Here is a 27,077-nt window from a genome sequence, read left to right on the forward strand (position 1 = left end):
CATCTTCTAAGCCGCTTCACCAACTGGGTCACGGGGTATTAAACTAATAATTTTACATTAATAAATTTGCTTCTGTAGTTTTTCGGTGGAGCTGCATTGCTAATGTAGCTAACAAAGTGAAACAGGGAATGTAAGTCATTTGTTCATTTCACCATTTTATGTAGTATATGTCATTCAGGGTCTTAGTTGATTGACTACATTTGAGCTAAGGAGAAATGGTGTATGTTTCATTTTATTTTATTTTTTTTTACTGAACTATCGCTTTAAGAAATCCAAAATCGTTGCATGTTAGAAGATAACTACCTTAGTCTTCCCCACCAGCTTAGATCTGTCCATGCATGCACAACTGTTGGCCTGTTTTCTGTAAACATACTTTCAGATTAAATCCCACCTAAGCCCCACACTAATGTTCAGATATACAAACGTGTTCTTTCCACTCCATGTGCATGCAAGTACTATACTTAGGTGTACTTTCTGAGGGCTGTCACATTTCACCACAGGACTATCATCATGTGGCATATAAAATTTTAAAGATTTTTGTAATAAGAGCTTGATGATTGGTGAAGTTTCAAATGTTCCACTTAGACGCCAGTCTGTATAGTCCATGTATGGAAACTACTCTGTAAAAACAGATTTAGCTGCTTATTCAGTGAGGCACAATACAGGGCAGCCAATGAGAACAGATGCCTGAAAGTCACAATAACAAAAACAACCACTTTAACTATAAGGGATAAAGAGGTAAGGTAATGGCAATGCAAATAAAAATAGTAATGTTTTGTGAAAATGAGTTAAGACTGGTTTTAGTATACAACCCCACACAAACGTCATAAGTAAACCAGAGAAAAAGAATAAAATACATTAAATGTAGAATATGGACTATATGTATTATAAACACTATCAGAACATCATACTAAATCTATATATATATTATTTTCAAATATGTGATATAATGCTTTAATATCATGTCTGGCTATTTGTGTGGTCAGGGCCCTGCACTTTAGCCTGAGGGTTTGTGCTTTGATGGTGGCTCTGTTGGGATGGGCTGGGGGGGTACTCTCCTTTGAGAAGTGAGTGGCAGGAAAACATGGGACACACAGCTCTTTATGAAGTAGTATAAAGTTATCTGCTGTGTGTGAGTCTGGCCGTTGTGGTGTTTTACAGGAGATAGCGGCAGACTCCTGCCGCCCCTATCAGTGGGCCAGTGGCCGCCTGCGCTCCTCTCTCGCCTGTGCATTACAGCCTGTCAGAGGCCCCGAGTGTGGCTGAGCCTGTACAGAGCAGATAGCCACTGGCCCAGAGATCAAAGGGCCTGTTTTCAGGCCTCTCTGATAACCTGGCTGTATTTCACAGAGCGCCAGCCTGCACGTGGAGAGACACCTCAGAAAATCAAGTGTCTCTTTCTTCTTAAACACATCATAAGAAGAGACTGTGAGGGCCTCATTCTATTTCTTTTGTTCAGAATGATGTTTTTATTTAATTAAGACTGTAGTATTTTACCTTTTTATCTTTTCAGTGTTTCATTTACATTCCTGTGTAAAGCTCTGTGAGATTTTGAAACTGAAATAAAAATGCTATATAAATATAGAATTATGATTATTATTACTGCTGTTCTCTTGAGATGGTACAATACCACTTTTTCTTTTCTGATCTCACTGTCAACATTCAAACCTTGAGTATCAGCATGTAACAATACTGATACAATATTTCCTCTTTAAAACTACTGAACTTTGAAAAGCTGTTTTAACTGAAAGCAGAAAAAACAAGTGCGCTGCACAGGCGTTTAAGTGCTGCTTCAGGCTACACATCTCCCTGTTGCTAAGCAACAAGTGTATCATAACTGTCAGTCATCTGTACTAATTAGCTATCATTCTGAAATATATAGGTAGAAAGTTTAACTATTACAAGCACAAACTAACACAAAAAAGCCAAAGTGAAAGAGCAACTTTTTGTTTGTCACATTGTGAAAAACAGCAGCCACTAATCACTCCTTCGTTACAGCCGTCACAGAAAGCCTGCTTTACCTTTGATCTGATCGGTCAGCACAGAAAAAAACACTTGCGACATAGTCTATGTGACTTAACATAGTTGTTCTGAGGGTAAAGTTCATATGCCCAATGTGACTGACTGCTGTATATAACCATCTCTCTCTCTGTCTCTCTCTCTCTCGCTCTCTCTCTGCCAGGCACGTTCGACCGCAGTGTGACCCTGCTGGAGGTGTGTGGCAGCTGGCCTGAGAGTTTCGGCCTGCGTCACATGTCCTCTGTGGATACCACAGAGGAGGGCCTGAGGGAGAGGCTGGCCGAAGCCATGTCCGAGTCACCCAGCAGAGACATTGTGGGCTCCGGAACAGGTGACTTACACAAATCATCATACTTCATTGGGCTGCAATGAGTGTACTCACACCCAAATCTTCAGAACCGCTACATCAGTTATATGACTATTTATACGGGTATAAATCTTAGATCTCACAACGTTTTGATTCTATTATGATTTTTTAAGAAATTATTCAGTGCGTCATGACATATCCACTATGGATGAATACACAAATGTGACTGGAGGATGCAATTACCACCCTGAATGGCTTTATTAGCATCTCAGCAGTTGAATTTTACTGAAAATTTGAGAGATTTTTAAAATTCCTCTTTGAAAGATACATTCAGTGCATGTTTACAGCCATAGTTACTTATATTCCCATAAAGAGATTCATTCTAGTGGTTTTTCTTTTTGAAGCTCATTAAAAAGTGAAAACATCACTCTGTTTATAGCACTTCACAAGAAATATAGATCATGCTGCAGATTTAACTTGGCCATTAGTGCTCCATGGTTGCTGTGGAAAGGCGTTAATGAGTGTGAGTGTTGTAAATGGAGTGACAGCCTTTCAATTAAAGGGCTGAGGGCTGAGCTCTGCTGTTTGATTCACTGCACTTGTGCTCCTCTGTTAAAGACCTGCCATCATGTGTCTCTTCAATTAGCCCACTCGCCTGATTGCCCATCACTTCAGTTAGTTCTACTGATTTGCAGGTCGTTGAGCTGCACAACAAACTAAACTGTGTTAAAGGATAAAACCGTAAACCCTATTTTGTTTCATTTACTCAAATGCTTGCTCTGACCACCATCATTTGTTTGGCTTTTTTTCTTTGCCTTTGTAAGTTAGAAAAATAGTGACATTCCTTTCAGAGACAAGGTCCTGGCATATTAAAGTGATTTCTAGCACAGATCAGCTCAGGAATGGCACATTTCAGATGTTTTATAATAATAAATTAGGTTGTTCGCATTGAGCGAGGCAGCAAAAGGAGTGGCGGTGGGGGGGATTGCCACTCTGGGCAATCCAAATGTTTAACTCATTTAGGAAGCTGCAGCTTTCTGGTCCTCCCCCTTTCTGAACAAGAGTCTCTTTGATTTCTGAGGGAAGATGGAGGTTGGATCCTGGGCGGCAGTGCTTGGAGCAGCGAGGTCACAAGGCCCTAATGCGTTTAGCATCGACTGGCCCTCTCTCGTAGCGCGTCTATTAGGCACTAATTTGATTTGTACCTATTCATTTGCAGTCCCTGCAGCAGCACCGAGTTGGCCCTCCCCGTAATTGGTTCTGTCTCTATTTTTGCATCATTAGATTAAGTCCGACTCCCGGACACTTGTAGTCTGCGCTTGTCCGTCCATTTATACAGCCTAATGTAACACAAAATTCATTACTGATCACATTACACTCAACTTTTGGCCCTCCAGCAAGGCGGATGAATGTATAGTTAACCCTTTCCTGCAGTAGGAGGCCCAGAGCATTGCTTGGTGTTATTGCAGAGCGAAGCGCTAAATAAGCCACTTGGGGACTGGAGACATACTGCTGGAGCCTCTGATGAGATATGACTATCATTTGTATCGGGCAGGGTCTGCGTCTTTAGCCAGACGCTGTGACTGCAGTTGAAAACCAGCCAGAGTACAAATCTAATCATAGTCTCTTGGACTGCCACAGAGGGTTGAGATGAGTAAATACTGATATTCCTCCACTTATCATTACCATTATCTTCAATACATTTGGTGGGGATATGCTCAGGCTCATGGTGGGTTTCAGAATGACCAGGTCACTTGGTAGGTGAGTTAGTGTGCCTGTGCATATCATGCCTGAGCAGCTTACTTTGTAGTAGCAGGTTCAATGAGAGAGTCACCTTGAAAAGCAAAGGCAGATGGTTCCGCACTTAACATCTCACGCACATGCACAGGCCTTTTCCTCCAGAGGAGATTCCACTGCCTTGCTGTCATGGGACAAGAATTATTCCTTTCCTTCTATCCGTTCTTCTCTAACTAATTCTCCATCTTTGTCTCCATCATGACCCCCCCAATCAGTCCTCCTTGGCTGTCATGTGGAGTACAGCTCATGAGACACCTGAAGGATAGAAGAAAGTTTTACCTGCACCAGCTAGGAGTGTGTGCATATTTTCAGTACAAATTTTTTATTCTCTGGTCAAGATACAATTCAGTTTTTTGTATCTTATGTGTTAAAAATTACCTATAAATTACTTATTAATTATTAAAAATTACTATAGATATCTAATTAAACCCCAGAAATCATAACCTTGGATTTATGAGGTGCATGCATAACACCGCGTGACCCACTCCTCTTCTTTTCACACTTTACTTCACCGATGGCAAATGAGACATCCTTAGCAGAGGCAGAAAAGTGATGCCATTTAAAAAACGTTTCAACGTTTTTTTCAATATTGTATTAAAATTGTTCCTCTATGCCTGTGCTGGTAACAGAATCCTTTTATTCAGTTGCTGAGTAGAAAATATCTGTAGAAGCTTTTTCTTTCTCTGTTTTATCTTTTATTTCTAAATTTCCATGAAGTGTTCACACTTTGTCCTTTTATTGTCACTGAGGGCTTTTACCACAGGACCTCAGTTAACCGTGACCAGGTGCAGGCCTACAGTGTACTATAACCTACAGCCCAAGTGTCACTTTGGCTTAAGGGCTTCAGGCAGGTGACAGGCAGCTTTGCTGGCCACAGACGCCTGAAATGCAGTCATCCTGAAATTAGATTCCACCCAACGACATAATGTTGCAAATTGGATTTTGCTTATTGGTGCTAACCCAACATAAATTCCATTTAAGCAGAGGAAGAGGACAGGTCTAAAGCAGACTTGGTCCCCCCCCCACCTACACACCCAATGCCACCACAGCCAGTGTGCACTGAGGGCAGACCCAGGGATTATGGCTCTGTCATTTCTCATTATGCCTGTCTCCCCCAAAAGCACATTTATATCTATTTCTCCCTTAAGCCTGCTGTGCCGAAGGAGCCTAAGAGCACGGACTTAAATCCTCCTCGCTGCCAGCCTGATAATCTAACACACTGAGGTGCAAGTCCTGGTAATGCTTGCACAGCGCCTAGATTCAGCTGTTTGTGTGTGTTTTTTTTTTCTTTTTTTTTTTTCTGATGCACTTCAAATAGCATTGTCAAATATGACATCATGATTATAATCATAATCTGTTCTCTGGCAGCAAATATGTTTTTTCTTAGTATTAACTGTTGCCAGGTTGGGCAAGATGTACGGAATGCCAAAGCTCCATTCAGCATATGAGAAACTGAGAAGGTGCATATAATCATCATAATTGTGCTAGGAAAAGCAGGACTGGAGGAAGATAACTTAAAATTTCAGATTTTTGGAAGAAATATTAATGACCTTCAACCTGTGCATGACACAAGTGAAAAATGTAAAAACAGTGAAAAGATGAATGTTTGGCTCAGCATGAAGCTTTTGACAGTGGAAAAGTCAGCTAGCCTTACCATGGCTAGTGAAGATGTAGAAGTGTTGGAAGCTTGAATAAATTATTAACAGCAAAAGATCCAGCAGTCAAGAAATACAGCATAGATCGACACTTGGCAGAACAGGGAGGATAAAGCTTACTAAAAATCTTCAAATGTAATTATCAGAATTGTCCAGGCTGTGGTCTTTTCTATAATTCTCTATGGATCTGAAAGTTGAATAAATAAATGGGACAAGGAAAAATATTGATGCTTTGGAAATCAAGCCTCATCTCTCACTTGAAGCCCAGATAACCAAATTTAAGTGCCCTTCTTTTGGACATCTTATGAGAAAAATCAGTTCATTGGCATAGACAGTTATGCTGGGAATAGTTGAAGGCAAAAGATGAAGAGGATGGACAGTAATAAAATGGATGGTGACAATTGGTGGGATCATGATAGTAAGATACTAAGAAGGCTAAAGACCAAAAACAGAAGCACAGTCTGGAGAAGCAATATTTAGCCTGTTTTTAGCCTGCTAAGAAAGCAGTTGTGGGTGAAGCAATGGATAGGTCAATACATCCTTCTCCTATTTGTGTAGTTTACCTTGGTGTTAGATTAGGACAGTGGCAGTGTTGAGCTGGATGAATGTGGGTTGTCAGTAGATGGCAGTGTGAAAGTGTGAGGGAGCTGCCACTCTCCCTCCGTCCTCTGAACTAACTGTGTGTGTTCATTTAACACTTATTAGAGCCGATGGCTTTTTGTGCACTTGACAGAGAGCCCACACTGGTGGAGCAGGCCACGCCACAATGGCTGCTTTGTGAAGAGGATGTTAGCGACAGCTCTCAAGTTCTCTCTCTCTCTCTCTCTCTCTCTCTCTCTCTCTCTCTCTCTCTTTCTCACTCACTCTCACTCTCGATCTCTCCCTTTCTCTTTCCCAGAACATCCCTTAGCATTCAGTTAGGCCTCTAGGGCAGTTCCCCGCACACACACACACACACACACACACACACACACACACACACACAAAGACTCTCATGCAGACATGCATGGAGAAACATAGATGAACACAAACACCCACACACATAGACTAAGAGTCCGTCACACATGCATACACACACTTAGACAGGCTCTCAAACAGTCATGCTCTGAGGCTAACGGAAAAACACATGCTTTACCCACACACACTGCGACCACCACTGGGCCGACTGGGCTGTGACCTGCTGAACTCATGGTGATTAGAGGTTTTTGTCACGGAACTGGGAACAGTACACTCATCGCCCACAGTCACACACTCGCCTATGCCTCTCGACGTCTCTAACAAACATCCAGACACACAGCAGTGCCAAAAATCAGTGTTTTCATTCCGCTTTCTCAGTGACTGCTAACAGTCCCTGGACAGGTTGTTTGTTTTTCAGCCTGTCTGCAGTCATCAACATGTCCATCACTCAGCACCCTGGCTTCCATACATCAGCTTGTCACAATGTTAAAAGTATTCATAAAATTGTCAAATCCTGTTCAAAATGACTTTATGATTGAGTTAATTACTCAACTAGGGGTTTGTTATTGAAGCGTGGCTTTGCTAGGCCTGCTCGAGCTGCATTCAAGTAGGCTTTGGATGTGATCCACAATTGCCTGATATTATCATGAGATATGAAAGAACTGCCAATTCCACCATATTTAATCCTTTTGTTTTTGTTTATGTGTGCACTATCTCAGGAGGACTGTTGATTTTATCAGCGGGTGAGGAGTGAGGATTTCCTTGCTATTTGAGACTGAGGGTGTAATGCACGGTTGCCAGGAAGGCTTTGAAAGTTCTGGCCTTATACACAGACTATAGTGTGCGTGAAACATATTGACAGGAGTGGGGACAGCACAGGCAAAGGCATTCCTGCCTACAGAGACACCAGGGCTATAACAGTACAGAGTAGCATATTGTATCAGATTGTGTCACTTCATGTTGTATTTTATCATTGATTGTGTTGTATTGTTAGAGCTAACATATTAGTTTGTGTCTAAAGCATTTGATCTGGACACTACAAAGCACAACTTTTGTTATTGGGTTTGTTGGGTTCATGTGGTTCAAATAAGGCATGTTTTCAGTTACTCCTTATTTTTCCTGTATGGAAAAATGTATTCATTGTAGAATTTGTGACACCACATCGAATCAAGTAATTAATTTTGTGAATCATTACAACCCTTCTAAGACACATATGTGCTAACAGAATAAATGGAAGGATAAAACTACACACATCTCTTAATCTCTAATAACACTGCCACTTCAAAGGCCTGGTCAATATACTAATGTACTTGGATAACCATCAGCTTTTGTATGTGCTAGTTTAATTCAGCCTTTTGAGAAACCCATGAGTCAACTTTGGTGGACTAAAGATTAGTTTTTAGAGTGAGTCTCGGTATGACTCATTTGCAAGGTTTCATATACATTAAAAGAGATAAAAGGAGACGTTTATTACAAATATGAAGCGAATGTCCTGTTTAACCCGAGTGCAGCTCATTATCATCTTCTCTCAATAACCGCATGGGTTCTTTAAACATAGCAGAGCGGTTTTCGAGCCTGGCTTCGTGAAAACCTCCATTGTTCGCTGTTCTCGCTTGATGAAGGTAATATTGCGTGTTTGAATTGGACTGAGTCACACTTATTCATCTGTGCAATGGAGAGCCATTATCTGAGCGAGTGCGCCGTGCCTTGATGTCATGGCTCGTTTTAACAGCAAGAGATAGCCATCTAGAGCAACAACACACAGCTGAGAGTACAGCAGCCCAGCAGCCCAGCCGCCCGCCACGCAAGAAATTAGCACATAACTAATCAATCATCCAGTGTCTGCTTTCACAGCGCTTGATAGATTACACAAACAAACCTGGTGCTAATCTGAGCTTAGTGCCATGATGGAGCTGCAGGGAAATGTGCCGGAGCTCTGAGATGAGAAGGAGAAGACGTGGTGTGGGAGCAGCTACAGACTAGAAGTGTTCAAGAGTTCACGGCCATTGTACAGCACTGATCATGCCATGGCTGAGACACAGCGATGTGTGTATTTGCAAGGAAAAACAGAGACTCACCTAAATCGGCAAATTTCCCCAGATCTCAATTTGTTTTGAACAAGGTCTTGATCTTTGGCTGCCTCTTAGGTACATTTTGGTTTACAGTGCAGCACACACTGTAAAACTGTTTTGTTTGAAGGTTCAGTAGTAAAAGTTATTATTATTTACCTGTTTTAAAGTTTTCTTCAAGTTTACATTGTAGGATTATTTCAAATTAGTTTTGCATTTAAATTATATAGATGGAAAGTTTGATTATTTGAAGAAAATAGACAATTGAAATGGCAGTCAGATTCAACAGTTTGCAATAGACAGTCATGTCAGTCAGTATTTCACTGTTTAAAACTGTGATCAGAATCAATTTTATTGTCATGCCTTCTCTCCCCAGCCAGATTTTGAGTGAAAAATTAAATATAGAATTCTTCCAGAGCACAATGTCACACAAAACTATTGTGAAAATATACAAATCAAACTATTGGAGTCTGTTTAGTTTTGAAACATACACAATTGTTGGTTGTAATTTAGCTCCTTAAAATCTGTATCATATTAGTGACAATATTTCATATTGCTCAGGCCCATAGTGCTCAGTGCAGTTGCTGTGCTGTTGACCCTCATGCCAGCACAGCTCCCCGAGCACAGGCCTTCACTCTTGCCAGGGACATGAGATGAGTTTTAATTTGGGAGTGCTAAGATTTTAAGCTGTAATGTCAACAGTGTCATGCAAAATGATTTGCCTTGATGCATTTAATTTTATTTATTATTTTGCATCAAAAATAATGTATCATTATAACATGCTATAATGAGGTGAATATATATACATATCACTGACATATTAATCCACTGATACACATCTTCACTTTCTAGTTCTGGATAAACTTTATGCAAATGAACTGAGTGGTGACCAGTCACTGTTGATATGCGGTGCAGAAAGTGATTGTGTCATGCCCACATTCACACGTTGAGATTTTAACTGAATCACTGGAACGCACACTGAGCAGGAGATAACGTTTGATATAAGCTTCATTATTAGGATAGATGATTCTTTTAAGTTTAAAAACAATATTTGTCAATTTTGTGACTCTGTAATAGAACTGTATAGACTTTCTGTTTGTACCTCAACCTGGGTGTGTTTAAGTGATGCACCCCCAAAGTGACCAACCATTTTTGGCTCGCTGTAATGAAAGTACAGCATTAAAAAAGAAGGATTAAAAATGATAAAATTACAAAATAAAATACAGACTACACCATATTTATACACACACACACACACACACACACACACACACACACACATATATATATATATATATATATATATATATATATATATATATATATATATATGTACAATAACAACCACACATAGGTCCTTATTATGCTCAAAGTATTATGAAGTTCAGAACATTTTATTATTATTATTAATTTTAGCAGGTCCTGTTCAGAAATCAGAGGGTGCTGCAGCACCCTCAGCACCTCGCTTCCCTGTGTTCCTGACTGCTACTACAGGCTAACAGCATAAAAGTTTTTTATGGTGCATTAATAGCAACAGACTTTGGCTCCAGTGACATGTTATTCAAGGAATACATAGGTTTAGCTATGCTGTCAAGATAAATGCAGTTAAAGAGTGGTAATGTGTGGACAACACATAATTTGCAGACAGACGTTGTAATTTCATGTGGCTTCCTCCTTGAAATTCCTCACATTTTCCAAGACCAAGGCAACCCAGTCATTTGTAGGACCATAGATTATTTTGCAGATACAACCCCATTAAGTGTATGACTGTGAGATGTGAAAATAATAATGGTTTTGTCATTAACACAATAGTTGACCTTGTCATGGCACTAGATGCTTTTGCCTAAGGCTCACTTACTGAAGCTTACAAGCAAAGTGCATGCCTTTAGCCCAGCCACTGCGTTTCTTTCAGAATCAGAAAGAACTAGGGACAAAGGGCAAAAATGGCCCTGTATTCAGTGTTTCTGCTTCTTAATTTATAAGTACACGGAAACAAAAGTCCCTAAAATAATGTTTTAAATGTAATCAATATGAATTAATGTCACTATTGCACAAATAAAACATAGATGACACGTTGCTTTCATTTCTGACATTAGACATTGCTTTGCCTTCTGATTTGGACATAAGAGTGACTACTTATCTGTTGATAAATGTAGGCGTGTTCAGGAAAATGTTATATATATTCTAAATAATATTGCCCCTTGAAAAAAGATTTTTTTTTTCTACCCTGGTCCATGTCTGCTATTTGGATTCTTTACTGGGGAGTATTAGTTGATAACTTTGTCACATGTAGCCCCAGGATTTGTTCTTTCTTTCCTGTTCTGGGAAGAGAAGCAAGTGAAAGACTGTGTGGAACGGCAAAAAAAGGCGCCAGCAAAAAGGAAGGTGGTGTTGGAGTGGACTAGCAAGTATGGTGGCAAGGAGAGAGGAGTGTGAAGAAAGGAGCACCATCATTATTTCTTCCCCTCAGCACTCACCCATTCATTCCGGGGTCGCTCACTCCAGGCCCGCCAAGAGTTTGAGAGTAATGTGCAGCGACAGTGTGAGACGATGAAGAATAATTCCTGTATTCAGAGCTGCCACGTCCGCCTCTCCATCCTCTCCCCACTCTCCATCCCTCTGTCCTTCTCTCTACCGACACGTTGGGCCCGGATGTCATTGTATCATTTATCCCGACCTCACCTCTCCTCTCTGTCACAACCTCAGCCCTGCTAGCATGCTAGCTCAAGCCACACCACAGCCTCAGAAAAGAGGGCGTGAGAGAAAGGGAGAAGGAGAGAGAAAAGGAGGGCAACCAACCTACAGCTAAGCAAAGATGCTTGTGTGGGTTATTTAAAAATGGATCTGTCATTTGGCCATAGAAACATTAAAAAATTCAGGATAAAAAGTATTTTGACTGCGTAGTTGTGGATTTCATTTGCTCGCATGAAAAGCTGTAAACACTGCCAGGGCGCATTGTAAGTGGATTACAATCAAGGTTGGACGTTTACCACAATTAAGACAACTGGAATTGGGATGCATAATCATTATCCATGTATAATTACCTGATCAGAAATATGTCTGAGAAGTGCTGACTAGCAGGTTAGAACATAAGCAGCCAGGGGAAGTAAAATGGGACCCCATCTGGTCAAACTGATTAGGCATTTTAGTTAAAAATGTACATGGAATCCAGACAAACTACATCCACAAATTACTTTTACGTGAAAGACATGTTGATGCACGTTAGAAATGTTAAGATGTAATCAGACTCATATAGAGAAGTTGAAAAATGGTGAGGTAAAAATTTATTTTTTGATGCATTAAATTACCCAGATATCAGGAGAAAAAAAAATTAAATACAAGAACTGTGGAATGAAGAATATGTGTCCTTTATATTTGCTAATGTGTGCAAGTTGTTTTTCATATGGTTTAAAATGTATGTTTTAAAGTTGTTGTGTGGTTATTCATATTGGGCTTTTTATATTTGTATTATTTAATAATCAATTAAAAGTTTTAATTAAGTTTATTTGAGTTTAAGAAATTTGTGAGAGCACTGAGAGGGAGAGCGAGGGAGACCAGCCTGCACCAAGATGCTTTTTATGGGCTTCTTTTGAGACTGCACTTAACAGCTTGCTCAAGGGAGCGACAAGCAGAAAGTAGGGTTTCAGAGAGAGAGTGAGTCAGAGAGAGCAAGCAAAAGCAAGGCGAGTGTGAGAAAGCAAGAGTGAGTAAAGGAGCACTTTTAAAAGATGTCAGCAATGTTACAGCACTGTTCCAGATTGTCTAGACACGTCGCTGATGAAACACGTTCAAAGTGGGAGGCAGGCAGGCATCGGAGGGCTGAGAAAATGGGCTCAGAGTCCAGGTGTGCCTGAAAGCTGCCATGATTCTGTTCTGCTACAGCACACGCTGCCACCACTGCTTAGACCTGCGACACCTCAACTGATCTAGAACCGCAGAACATTTACTCTATTTATGCCTGCATGCAGGCATGAATTATTGATCACTGATAAATACTGCAATCTGACCCACTCATCCGTGCTCCTTTTTACCCATTTCTCATGAACTCCGACACACACACACACACACACACACACACACACACACACACACACACACACACACACACACACACACACACACACACTCTGTCTCTCTCACACTCACTCACTGACTCCAACACATACCCACACATGCATGTATGTAAGTATGTATATTAATAAAAGATGCTGGATGAATTATTGACAGGGGACATAATGGAGGGGTTTTGGAGCAGTGAGGATAAAAGGCGTTGGGGTGCTAACAGCTGGCCCAGGCGCCGCTACACAGGGATCAGCTCAGATCTCTGGCCTGACGGCAGGTCTTTCTAGGAAAGCAAAAAAAAAAAGAAGAGAAGTCGAGCGAGCAAGAGTGCTACTGCTGCTACTCTTCCTCACATAAAGCCCTGCAGGCTCTAATGGCCTCACACTGTAGAGAAAACACACACACAACGTTCCTCTCCGTCTCTCTCTGTCTCTCTCGCTCTCTCTCCCGCTCAACCTTTTATACTTTTCTTTCTTTCTCTCCATCCTCTCTTTGACTGGGATTCTCGAGGCACCTCATGATTCAATTCACTTGTGATTTAGCGAGCATTTAAAAAATCTTGATGCATTTTAATTTTTGTTTCTGTAGCCTATGTTGTGATTTTCTTTCTCATTTTTGTGACTGCGAACATACACATTAGTGAGAGATTGAATTTTTCATCCTCAAAGCTGAATCATGACAAAGTAATCTACTTTATAATGTCTGTAGGTGCCTGCATAAGTGTTTGATTATGATTTTTTGTGAAGTGATTCATAATCTTCCAAAGGAGGGATGCATCTAAGAATCTGTTCTTTTTCCCCACCCCTAAATTTTAGACAACATGCTTTGTGCCTTAAGAATCAAACCATTTACTGTAGATAAAAGAATGATTGTTCATATTTATCTATGTATGTAAATGTAAAGGCAAACCATTTATGCCAATTTGAGGCATATTTATTCAATCTGAATGAACTTCAGGAGATTGTGACATACTATTAAAATGTAGTTAGATTAAATAAAGCTAAAGTAAATGAAAACAGTTTACATAAACCAAACTACCTAACATTATTACAGTATGTCCAGTTTTCTGTAGAGCTTAATCTTTATTTTTTCAATCAGAAAAACTTTGACTGACTTCATATCAGCAAATGAAAACAACATTGCAGAATATGTAAAGGGGTTATATTTTCCTTGTGAGAAACGACTATCCAATTGAACACTAGTGTTTCATAAGATTCACATCATAAGTAAATATCCATCTATTATGTGTAAACACTGCTATTGATTGGAAGCTTAGAATTTATGTGCTTGTTTCAGTAAGATTTCATCAAATTCTTAGATATGTGCCAAAATGAGAATGCTAGGCCTTTCCTTTAGTTTATGAGCAGGCATCGGGGTGTGTGTGTGTGTGTGTGTGTGTGTGTGTGTGTGTATACATATACATACATATATATGTACACTGATGCCTGCTCATAAACTACTTACATATATATGAAAAAATACCAATATTTTAGCACATTAGCCCAGCATCACCTAAATATTCCATTCATATGCAGTAAACACATCATCAAATATTGGTCAAATGTAAGTGTCTGTCTGACATTGATTATTAAATGATCGGTTTGATTCTAATGTCACCATGCATCCCTACAAATTACACCACAGTTTTGTTGTTTCTGGCAATAAGAGTGACTACTAAGGGTTAAAGTGAAGCTGGCGTGTGTGTGTGGTGAGGGTAGATGCTGAGCTGCAGGGCAAATGTGAGAACTGAAGCAGCTTTTGGAGAAAGTGCCGTTGAGTGCAGCTCTACGTTTATGCTCATGCTAAAGGGAATATAAAGAGCCTCTCTATGTGTGAGTGAAGCTTTTGATATCACCACATTGACCGTGGGCTACAGAAGCCAGCTTCGGAACTAGCATGCTGACTGCACCCATCAATCAAAAGCACATTTAGAAATATGGATGGCAATCACATCAGCTAATTGAATCAAAATGCAACTTAAGCCAGTGGCATGAACATTACATCTCGCCGGTCTGAATTTGAAACTCCAGCCTTGAGCAGCTATTTAGTCAATTACACTGGCAGCAGTAATATGTCTTTATTTCAGTGGAATTTACAGATTTTGTTTTGACAAGTTCAAGTGTTCAGTGTGTATGCTGGTGTTGCCAGTCATCTAACTAAAGCATCAATCAGAGTCATTGAGTGTTTAACTGTCTTGCAGTCTTTGGTTCTGTTTACTTTTCTTTACATTTGCTATAATTCATCCACAAGTAGTGATGTAAATCTGAAGGGAGTCAAAGTTATAAGCTATTTCTATAAGCTGGTTCTATGTTTACACGATTAATTACATAGTTTGCTAAAAAAAAATAATAATAATAAAAAAAGGAATTATACTAAATTTGAATCTGCACTTACTTTGGTTTTTTCAAGAAATGATACATGGGGAAAATGGTTTCCTTTCACAAAGCAATATTGTATGCACAACAATAACTTTTGATCACATTCATGTAATAATATTGAAACGCCTCCTGTTCTACATACTAGCACAAATGGACTGAAAATGTAGAATCTATGACCTTGGCAGACTTCTTATTCAGTGAGCTACAAGGGAGAAAAAATGGCGGAAAAAAGTGATCCTGTACTTTTTCCTTACTCTGATGCCATTTGTGGCTCCTAATGGTACTTGCATTAGCCAGTTCTCTCGAATGCTCTGTCCTGTGCATCTCACTGCCCTTTTTACAAGCCTTTCTTAGTCTCCCACGTAATCTGTTTTAGACAGGACTTGAGAAAGAGAATGTACAATTTGGGGAATTTTTGTAATGAGGGCCGTTCTCACGTATTTGCTAATGCTTCTGCCCAGTGTGATTCAGTTTAGAAATTATGTAAATGTCCTTTCACATGCTGTGTGAGGAGAGGAGGACCAGCCTGTTCTCACAGCGCTGTGTTGCAGTCCAGACAATGAGGTTCTTCTGCACCATGTTTTATCACACATCTGTGTATCTGTGTGCTTGTCAGTGTTCTTATTTCCCCAATACAGTTTCAAATGAAGTTTTATTTACATTACCATTCAAAAGTTTTGAGGTCATAGTTCAACAGTTGGCAGTGTTTTCAGCCATAAATGAAGAACTTTTGATTAAATTCATGTAATAATACTGAAACACTTATTTGGGTGCAGATACATGCTTAAAATTATGCTAATATTCTAGTCACATGCAATTTTACAGGTTTCAAAAATGGCTAAGAAAGCTACACACGCTGAAGTCCATCCTTAATTTATTTTATTTCCAGTCAAAATGGCTATTAGTTGCAGGTTATTCATTTTTCAGCTTCAGGGAAAAAAAATATATACAACAAAAATGACCACAGCAACAAAATATATTATATATTTTTTCAGTATTTAGTATCAACCTTTTGCTTTTATTACAGTTTTTGTGAGACACCCGCAGGATTTTTTTTTCACACCTCCAAAGTTCAGCCTTAGAAGTTGGGTGCATTTGATAGTGAACAAATGATAGTTAATAGATAATAGAAAAGAACAAGTATATTATTTATCATTGAATCATTGAATTGTTGTTCTTGACATAAATAAATCAACTAAATATACCCTTTGAGGTTTTTTATTACTGGACACTTATTATATGTAACATAGTAAAAACTGTTAGTCTGACAAGTGATTCCAAACTTCAAAAAGTAGTGTATTTACAGTCTCTTCAGTATTTGCTGTATTTCTGTATTCTCCTCTGGCATAGACCTCCTGTCCTGTTCAGTACACCCAAACAGAGGCTGGCTTCAGTTTGCCTGCATGTATATGACATTTCTTATTCAGTACGTCCATATGCAGTGAGGGCTTGTACCCTCAACGGCCTTACAGCTTCTGCTTTATCTCCCCCCAGTCAGCACGGCTCTAGGTCTAATGAGAAAATAAGAAATGTGCCCTTGGCAGCTTTCTGAGCTGCAGGCTGGAGTGAGTTAGGGCAGGGCAGGTTACACTATGTTTTCATTAGGCGTAATTGAAAGCGGGCCATGGTGGGTGCAGCAAGGCTCCTGCCACCTTTACCTGCCCAGCTCTGAAAGCATTCTTTAATGAGGCTGAAATATGGAGACTTTGCCTATATTAATAAGCTTCTCCACTGTTGCCTTTCTCACTCACGCATGGCTTGTGATTTGTCTGTCTAGTTGGCATAGCCTTTTCAGTGCTGTGCCAAAGTCTCAGTCCAGCCAAAAAATAGCTTGAAGCTATTTATCTTGACAGTAAATGGGTTTTTGCCAGTAAAACTACTATATAGCATTACAGTAAAGTGAAACTAATGCTAATATAGTAAAAAACTGTTATATTAAAACTCATAATAAAACAGTTGAAATTTTGTGTGCTGGTTAAAAGAGCACAGGTTTGGTTCCTTTGGTTCCTCAGTGCACTGCAGCCATTGCATGAATTTGGTCAATTCAATCAGCAGCACATCTGATCTAATTTAATAAAGGATTTATTAGTTATATTATGTACTAGATAGTAACAGTCAGTACTGGAGTCTTTGAGTAGAGCTTTGGAAATGGTTAAGCTGAAATGCCACCACATATAAAACCACATTTATGGTAACACTTTTTTGAAGGCAACTATATACAGCATTGAAATTACATATTTGTAAAGCAGGGCTCGAGTATTTATGAGCAGCTTATGCCATTGGTCCTAAGAATGTCCGCCTCACTTAGTTACTGTTACTACTTTTGTCAAACGTCCAATTCCTGCTTCCTGGGAACATCCATAACACTAGTGCTAATAGAACAAAGAGTTCAGTAGAACAAAGGGAGATGTTCATTGCAGACATACATACACATGTTGGACAAATACAGATACAGATACAAATACAGATACAGATACGCATGTTGGACAAATAAAAGCAAACAAAAACATTTCTGGGAATCCCAATACATTATAAGCAGGGAAATTGTTTAGTCGCTCGATGTTAGCACAGTAGGTTTTAAAGTGTGTTAACTGATGTTATACATCACATTAAAATGATATTTAGCAAATGGGTTAACCTTGATTAAGTTTTGCTTACCTTAGAAGCTGCATAAATTAGCCTGCTAATAGTTTTGATGCAGAGCAGTGAGCGTGGTCTTTTGCATATTTTGATCCAAAACTTTGTCAGCTTCAAGAATGAAATTAAAACATTATCAAAATCCAAATTATCATGATCGAATGTGTCAGGCATTTTAAGTTCCTCACTAACATCGTTTCCTCACTAACATCTCTTAGGCTAATAAATCTGGCTAATTTACAATCAGCGCTGTCATCACTGCAAACTTACCTGATGGTGGAAGGAACATCATAATTGTGCAGATGGACAGGTGCAAGATAATAAGATAACAGGGGCATTCAACTTAACTGACTGACTAAATTTAAATTTTAGTGCAGATTTTAATGTAGATTTAAATTGTAGAAAAGATTGTAAAAGATTTCTAAACTGAGCTGACAAATGTCTCTGTTTATATATATATATATATATGAATGCAGTAATGTTTGCTTGTACTTATTTTAGTGTTAATGTTTTTCCAACCATGTAAACTTTACATGTTTTTTTTCTGGTGTAGCCAAATTTAACTCCTCTCCAGGATGTATATAATATTATTGTATTTAAAGTAGCAAAACATTTCCTCTACTTTAGGCCTGAAAAGTGGTTTCGCACATGAACACACACTGTGAAACTGCAAAAATTTACTGGGTGATCTCGGTAAGGCAGCAGATTAGCAGTGTGTATGTGTCTCTGGGTAATGGAGTCGGGGAAGAGGTGAAGGAGTGAAGGAGCAGGTGGGGCAGGGAAGGGGGTTTGTGGAGGGGCACTGAAGCAGTGAGATGCGCGAGGTGTGTGTTTGCGCTGTGGCGGCACTGGCCTGAGGAGGAGTGTGACGTGAGAGTGTTAACCAGAGCCAGCTGTGGCCTCACTGAGATTAAAGTGCAAACAAAAAGAAAAAAAAAACAATCAGATGGGATAAGTATAGTATTGGTGTGGGTTATGGCCTTCATCCCCCTCTCCACCTCTGTCTCACTCAATGCCCCCTCTCTTTCTCTTTTTTTCTCTCTTTTTTTCTCTCTCTTTCTGTCTCGCTCTCTTTCTTGCTCTCACTCTCTCTCTTTGATAGTGAGGGCACAAATTAGGCTGACTCTCTTATTGCCATTTGCTCAGACCCAGCAGCTTGATTAAGGGCTCTTTGTTTACTTTGATCCCTGTTTCGTTTCTTCCTAATGCGCAACTCAATCTGTCTCAGCCACTGCAAGCCCCCAGCTGCAGCAATGTGTTCTGAATAACGAAGGGGGGGATGCTGAGGAGACAGGGGACTACATGTAGGCTTTCTGTTTCTCCCTCTCACCTTCCCTTTGATTTTGTTTGTCCTGCATAGAGGTGTAATGATTAGTCAACATGATCATCAACAACATCGGTTACAGAGAACATTGTTGGCTTGCTTTTATAGTACCCACGGTTACTTAAAGCGGTGCTACGTAGCGCTTTACCATGTTCAGATGATTGAATGGTGATTGAATACTAGCTGTGCACTTGATCAGGGTCATAAAACCAGACTTGATTCTTGGATGTCACACAAACTCACGCACTGTCCAGCAGTATTTCTGTTCATATCTCACTCTTCAGGGGTGAGTCTTGTGTGGCACTCTTAAAAAATATGGTTCTTCACTTATGCTGCACTTTAAAAAAAAATGGTTCTTCAAAGATTTTTTAGTAAAGAAAATGCTTCTGTATTGAACCATGAACACTCAAAGAACCATTTACTTGCTTGATTGAGTGTTCATGGTTCTATATAGAACCATTGTCTTTACTAAAGAGCCCTTGAAAACCCATCTTTTTAACAGTGTGTGTGTATCAGCCTGTTTACTTATACATGGGTCATGTTGTAAGCAAATAAACCATAGTGTGCATTAAAATGTGCAGAAGTGTGTTCTCTGTAGAGGATTCACTCAGAAAACCAACAAAGCATCATTTGACGAGGGGCGCCTTTTGCATATGACTGTATTTGAACATGCATATAACTGATGATATCTTCTACGTAAAAGATTTTTTTTGGATGGCGAAAAATGTGACGTTGTTTTATTTGCCCTGTGTTTACTTTGTGCAAACATTCCTAAATGACATGAACTCACTCGACCAAATAATATTGTCTCTGGTGTTGACATGGTGACAACTAAGATGGGAATACCTTTTGAAAAACGTTTGACAAAGCAGCTCAAACTGAGTTTCGCACATCCAAGTATACACTCTAAAATAAAAAATAAAAATAAAAATATAATAATAAAAATAAAAAAATAATAAAAAGGTCACTGGGGCAGTACCCCTCTGGCCACTGGGGCGGTACCTTCAAGGCTCTGTCTTCAGGCCTTAACATAATAGTACCATATTCAACTACATTTATATGTTTAAGTAGCACTGGCCCACTAGAACTTGTCTTGACTCCAGGCTCTTTTATTGTTCCATTTTTAAACGTTAGGTTATGAAAAGGTAAACATGTGTGCCTCTCCCCTGGGGAAAACTTATGACCTTAACATTGTTAATCTGGTATTAACCTACAGAAGCCTACCCTCTCACACTTGCGTTTCCCTGAGGTGCAGTAGGCTGCTGTAAAGAGGGCAACTATACAAAACATTGTAAACCCCAAAATTGAAATTAATTTCTTGGATTAAGTTAAGAAAAAATATATAACATAAAATAAATCCAACAGTTATACTAATATAAACACACAAAGCATGTTGAACAATTTCTTCCTTAAATTCCTGTTAATTTAATGAAAATAATAACTTTTGGTAGAGTTTGGAAGGATTCTCTGTTTTCTTAGTGGTTTTATTGATCTCTGTTAGCCCATGTTTTTTCAGACATATTACATTACACTACAGGAAGCATGTAGGAAATATGTTTTAGTGCTTTGTTGCACTGTAAAAATAAATGTTGTGCAGATGGACCTGATGGTAGCACTGTGATGGGGTAAAGTGAGCAGAAACTACAGAAGATAATATGATTAAACTAGTTAATTAATTGCATTGATAAATCATTTATAGAAGTAACTGTTAGTTGCAGTACTACTTCAGATGACTAATTAAAACACAACGGCCAGAATACATGTGGTGTGAGCCGTGCAGAAAGTGAATGAGTGTGTATGTGGTGTGGTGTGGTATGGAGAAGCCTGTTGCGTGTCAAGCGGTGATGTTGTGGCCTGAGCAGCCCCCATGCAGCAGAGCATGTGTATGTGTGTGAGTGTATGCAAGGCGTCTGTGACGGCATTATTTACTTAGTGCTAAAGCCAAGAGCTCTGTTTCCAGTGGAAACTTATCATGGCCAGAGCATACTTTCATAAGCAGGCACGCTATGTCTTCAGCGTACGCGCCCGCCGCTGTCCGACCCGCCAGTGGACCTTGACCTGCCATGGCTTCGCTCCGATTACCCACGGACTGCAGGGCATTATGGAGCTGATGCTTATTTAAGCCTGAAGGTGCGAGTGTATATGTGAGTGCATACATGTGTGTGCTATCTGTGCGGAGCGTGAGGAAAAGCAGAGTTGCCGTCACGTCGCTGGCACGCTCCCTTCACTTTGAGGCTGCAGTGCGGGATTTACGAGCACCTGTCACGGGGGTATGTGCACTGTACGCTTTCACCAAAGCAAACAAACACCCTGTTCTCCTGCCTGCTGAGCGCAAATCATCTGAGTAGGTGGGTGTGGTGTGGGTATGCAGGGCTGAATCCAGCCACCCCGAGCCCCGCCAAACTGCTTTCCTCTCTGCTCTGCCACCTGGGTCATGGGTTCACTTCTATCCTGCTGTCCTTCTCTTTGATCAGTTTAAAGTGGCTTTACTGAAATGGCCATGTTCAATAGGATTGCCAGAGCATGTACATCAGCCTTTCAGCTAATCGTTCTGTAAAGATGACTCTGAAAATATCATGAACGTAAATAAAGTTTCAGACAAATTGTGCCTACATGCATCTTTAGGTGCCGTATATGTGTGTGTATCCATAACAGGTGTTTGTGTGTATATATATATATATATATATATATATATATATATATATATATATTATATATAAATCTAAGAAGTGCTACTCTTTAGTTACTCCACTGTTAAGAACAAGTTGAATGAAATTATCACATACAGTACTGTGCGAAAGTCTTAAACACCTTAAATCTAAACACATTGTTAAATTTCATATTGGCAATAACTGTAATGTTCATGTATTATTAGAATAGAATGTAAATGAACATAAAGGTAGTAAACAGAACAAGAATTTCCTAATTTGAGAAAACTAGTTTATATCTTGTAAGCTAGTTTGAAGAAACCATTGCATAGATTTATTCAATTCCATCACCAGAGAGCATTGATTAGTCAAACATAAATACTGGATAATATCGACAAATAATACAGATAATTCAGTGATGTTAAGGTCTGGACCATGGGGTGGTCACTCTGTTGGTTTTGAGAGCACCAGCAGCTTGTTCGTTGTCTTCTCTCAATGGAAGGATGGACAGAAACACCTGTGGATTTTTTCAGATCTGAAGCAAGAATTAAAGATTTAAGTACTGTTTATCTGATGGTGACAGTTCTGGTGATCTACCAGGGATTCAATGCTTGTTAGGAGTCCTTTTGTTTCTATATATTTTAATTATTTTTTGACACAGTTTTAAAAACTATTTTCACTATTATTTTGCTTATTTGCCTTTCTACCACCTTATGCTTATGGAATCTTTTGTCTAGTCTCCTCAGAAATACCTCATAAAAAAGAAAAATAACTTGTACTCAGCCATTTTGCATGTAAAATGAATTAAATGAAGGGCGGTCTCTGACTTTTGTACAGTAATGTGCAGTATATTATACCTGAGGTTATAGCATGCTTTTTCCCTTCTCCAGATTATAAATTAGGATCTAAGTTTGATTGTTAGTCATCTATCTTGGGTTAATATCACAGTACTGAGTTAAATTTTGCATGTATTGTCTTCATGGTTATGATATACCTTAAACGCAGATCACTCCTTGAAACGTCTGGGTATCTTCCTCCTACACTGTAGCTGAATTGATTTTACCAGTTAATGTACAATTAATTCAGTACAATCATTATTATTAAAACCTCCTCAGCCATTATCATTCTGGAAGGAAGGTGTAATGAAGGTATGCTCAGATTAATGTGCACATAAAAGGTTTGCACATTTTTCAGATTATTAGAAAGGTTTTGAAATGCCAACAGACAAGAATGTAATCTCTGAATATCTTCCTCAGAAGTAGAACCTCCTTGAAATAGGCTTATTTCAGCATGATTTAGGATGTCTCATTTACAGAGCCTAGATGTGTAAGTAGTAAATTCTGAGTCTCTTAAGTCAGCAAATAAATAAGGTAGTCGTATTATCTGGTTCCAAAAATGCAGTCAGATTAAAATCTACTTATGATTCATTTAATTATGCCTGTACTACATTGGTAGTAAGAGAGAACTCAAAGCTGTTTGAGCTTTGGTTTGGTAGTTAAGCCAGGACTGTCTCTACAACAGAGCGTGTTGTGGTGGCTTGTGCTGTTTGCATTGCATAACACTAGAATGGTGGGAGTAGCCAAATGGAGCTCTAATGGAATTCTAAGAACTTAATTTAAGATTTAAATTAATCTGAACTCAGTGCAGTTTGGTAATTTGATGGTTCCAGCAGTGTTTCTTACAAACAGAAAGCATGCTCTGGAATTACTGCACTCCCAGAGCATCATGGCCTTCATTCAGGGGCGCTAACTAGTTTTGGCTAAACTTTTAGATATGATATTGTATGGCAGTGAACAGATATACTTGTATATATAAAGGGTCCTGGAATAACATCATGGAGCATCCACTTTTGATTTCCTCAATAACCTTTCAGTGGATAGTTCCTCAAAGAAGTATTTATGTAAATGAGACATTTTCTTTTATAGAATCTACACATGATTCACATCATTCTAAGCTGGTTAAAGGTTTTTGCTTGAATCATATGTCTGAGAACCATGTATGATTTTGTGATTTTATATTTGTTTTTAATTTGTAGTAGATTTATTTTTAATGTATCTGTAATAACCCAACTGTCTCCTCCCTTACAGGATAGTATAGATCTATACTCTGCATTCAGGATGCACAGTGCTTCCAGAGCTTTGAATGGTCTTTACCTAATATGTTGTTCAGATGGACTGCATAATTGTGAGATTTGAGCGCAGCTACAGGGAGAAAGTGCACCCCCGTCTTTAATGAAACACTCTTAAGCTGTCTCTTTAACTGCACCATTTCCATAATTTACAAGAGCTGCTTAAATGGTTTGAGATGAGTGCTGTGATTGATTGGTTGGATGCCAATTAATCACCACGCCCTCCTTTTCCTGCTTATTCTACTTATTTGACTTTACCCAAAGTGTTTTGCACCTGCCAGAAAAGTGCATCTTTGGTCCGCACCTTTATGACTTTGCTGCACATGGCAGAGTGACATAGGTGCACTTAACAGATGTCAGGAAAACAGGGTGCTTTATATTCATGGACACAAACTGGTTGCTGTAAATCACTTTGACAAGCTCAATCTAATGGGATGTGAATTTTCTTATTTGAGTGTAGAACATCGTATACACAAGAACAGCTGCTGCATCTTTTCTCTAAATCAGTTGTAATTCATTTTTACACTTTTCAGCCTGTCTTTGTCTCTTAGAATTAAACAGGCTGTTCTTGTCACTGTGCCTTTAAGACTGATACATGTAAATTATCTCTGTTCTGATTAGCTGCCTTGTTTTGTGCCTCTTTCATAAAGCACTCTGAACTGAAACACTCTTTATAACCTCAGCATGCATGGGTGGAGCTAGGCTGAATAGGCAAAGTTATGTAAATATATTGGTTTTAGTGACAGAACAAAAGTCGTTCAAAACAAGCTGTTTTTATATGATCTGTGTGGACTGAGGAGTGAATGGTGCATTTTGAAACTTTAACAGTGTTTACTCGCTACATCAACCTCTTTTGTTGTAAGAAAGTGAGGAAATTTTAGTTTTTCATGATTTAATTCATTTGTGAAAGTACCCTTGCAACTTTGTGCTGACCAACCATTACTGCGCTTCTCAGTAGCTTACACAGCTTTTAATGAATCCTTCTTGATCCTTTTGTACACTTTTGCACTAAAACATGTGGTCACATTCGACTGTATTCAATAAACAAGGCTAAATATGTTCAGTAGTGAAATGCCCTTGTTTTTCCAGACGTACTCACGTTCCTGTTCTCTGCCCCCTGCCCCCCTCTCTCTGTATGTTGTGTTCTTTGTTTCAGCAGAGCTGCAGAGAGAGGGGAGCATAGAGACTCTCAGCAACAGCTCCGGTTCCACCAGCGGCAGCATTCCTCGCAACTTTGAAGGCTACCGGTCTCCTCTCCCCACCAACGAGAGCCAGCCACTCAGCCTGTACCCCACCGCCTTCCCCTAAACATAGTCCTCACCTCCCATCCCATTACAGAGGCTTTCCTTGCTCCTCCAGCCATGCCTGGACTGGTTGGTGTGGTGTGCAGTGTTGACTCTTTCCTTCAACCAAACCAGCCCTCTAGTGATGAAGAGTGAAAAATCCTCCCAAACTCAGCTTGGAGAGAAGACGAGACCTGCACGCAGGTGTTCACTGAACGACTGACTTGATTCTGACTTGTATTACAAACATGGTTAGTGTGATGCAGTTTGTGTGCGACAGAGAGAGAGAATGTGAGAGACAGTGACATGTTGATATATCAGATATAAAGGCTGTCATTTTGCCCCTTCTCTTAAACATATGACATGACTTCATTCAGAAATCTTCTTCGTGTGTACACATGAACATTCATGTGCCAATACATACATGGGTTTTTGGTTTATATTCATACAGTAACTTTGTGTACGTGTTGTTATTCAACACGTTATACGTGTCTTGATTACGTCTCAAGTGATATGTTTAAGTTGTGAGGTCATGAGACATTACATTTTACCCAGTTCTTTGATTGCAGTCATAGTTTCAAAGCTTCTCGATCCCATTTAAATGAACTGCCTTTACATCATGCTTATTTACAATATTTGTGTTAAAGGCCGAAGTCACACAGATAAGTAAAGACAGATAGTACACAAATAAAAGCACATTTATTTCTGATCTGAATATTTTACATGTGTTTTAGAAGACATTGCCTTTGACAAATACGTTGAATTATAATGTTTCCAGTCTAAAACTCTTACATACCGTTTTACTTCACACTAAATTATTTACCACATATTTGATTCTGATTTGAACCTGTTACTCCATTTTTTTTTTCATTTTGGCTTTAAAAATATGTATAGTTTCTAGTTTGCATGGAGTATGTCCTACATTACCTTTTAAATTTTCAGCAGATTTTAAATTTGTTTCCTCGAGAAGGAACATAGATTTAGCATTATTTTCTCTTCATCTTTCAGTATATGCTTTTGTAGATGATGAGTGAATGTCATTTAGCCAATCTTCTGCTAAAACCTCTTTATCCAGGCAACTGTTGATGCATGTGAGATGTCTGCCCACTGCCTGTAAGGTTATATATTTAGAGAGAAATAATAATTGTGTAGCAAATCTCTCTCATTCACATGCTGTTATATATTAGTCTTGCTCTTTAAGACTTTCTCTTCAACTCAACTGGACAAATGTAAAGGAACTGCGTTGATATCGATGTAACGGCTATCAGCTCAACTTGTAGATTAAAGACATGAAGGCTATTATGGTTGCATTGGCCAGCATAGTGCATGTAGCAGATGTGAAGTGCATGTGATGAGGATGGATTTTCGGCCTGCTCTCTAAATGATTTACAAAGGGCAAAATGGGCATGACTGTATCTCTGTGAATTCGTTGCACATGCTTTTTATGGACTGTAATACGCTTTTGTAAAACTCTGAGTTAATCTTTTTGTTGATTATAAATCTGTGCAATTGAGATCTGCTGGGTGTCCACTGGTTTGTATCTGTTTTCTTGAAAAGATGAGCATTATATCTGTTTACAGGTATCGACAAATCATCAAAATATATTGAACCCCAAAGGCTGTAAATGCTGGGCTCCAATCTGTTTAATCACTTTAATGACAGTAAGTTAAAGTTTGAGAACTGGTTCCGGCATCCTCTTCATTCCAAAAACCTCAGCAGGTAACCAGTGATTAAGTTCTTTTATGGTTTCGTCTTACATTTACTATGTTATGTGACTGTGTAATTTATAATGTAATACAAGACATTAGGCAGG

General features: G+C 39.2%; 1 protein-coding gene across 6 annotated transcripts in view; it reads left to right on the top strand.

The window, feature by feature from the left end:
* Positions 1-26,889, top strand: part of bcas3 (BCAS3 microtubule associated cell migration factor) — a 290,913-nt gene extending 264,024 nt beyond the window's left edge. For 3 of the 6 annotated variants that reach the window (XM_037546827.1, XM_017694946.2, XM_037546828.1), the window contains 2 exons: positions 2,183-2,350; positions 25,138-26,889. In XM_037546827.1, the coding sequence (XP_037402724.1) occupies positions 2,183-2,350; positions 25,138-25,289 (320 nt within the window). In that variant the 3' untranslated portion in view covers positions 25,290-26,889. Of the gene's footprint in view, positions 1-2,182; positions 2,351-25,137 lie in introns of those variants that run through there. The other 3 variants (XM_037546829.1, XM_017694948.2, XR_005131735.1) reach the window with 2 other exon arrangements.
* Positions 26,890-27,077: the final 188 nt, after the last annotated feature.

This window comes from Pygocentrus nattereri, chromosome 17, assembly GCF_015220715.1.
Source record: "Pygocentrus nattereri isolate fPygNat1 chromosome 17, fPygNat1.pri, whole genome shotgun sequence".
NCBI lineage: Eukaryota > Metazoa > Chordata > Actinopteri > Characiformes > Serrasalmidae > Pygocentrus > Pygocentrus nattereri.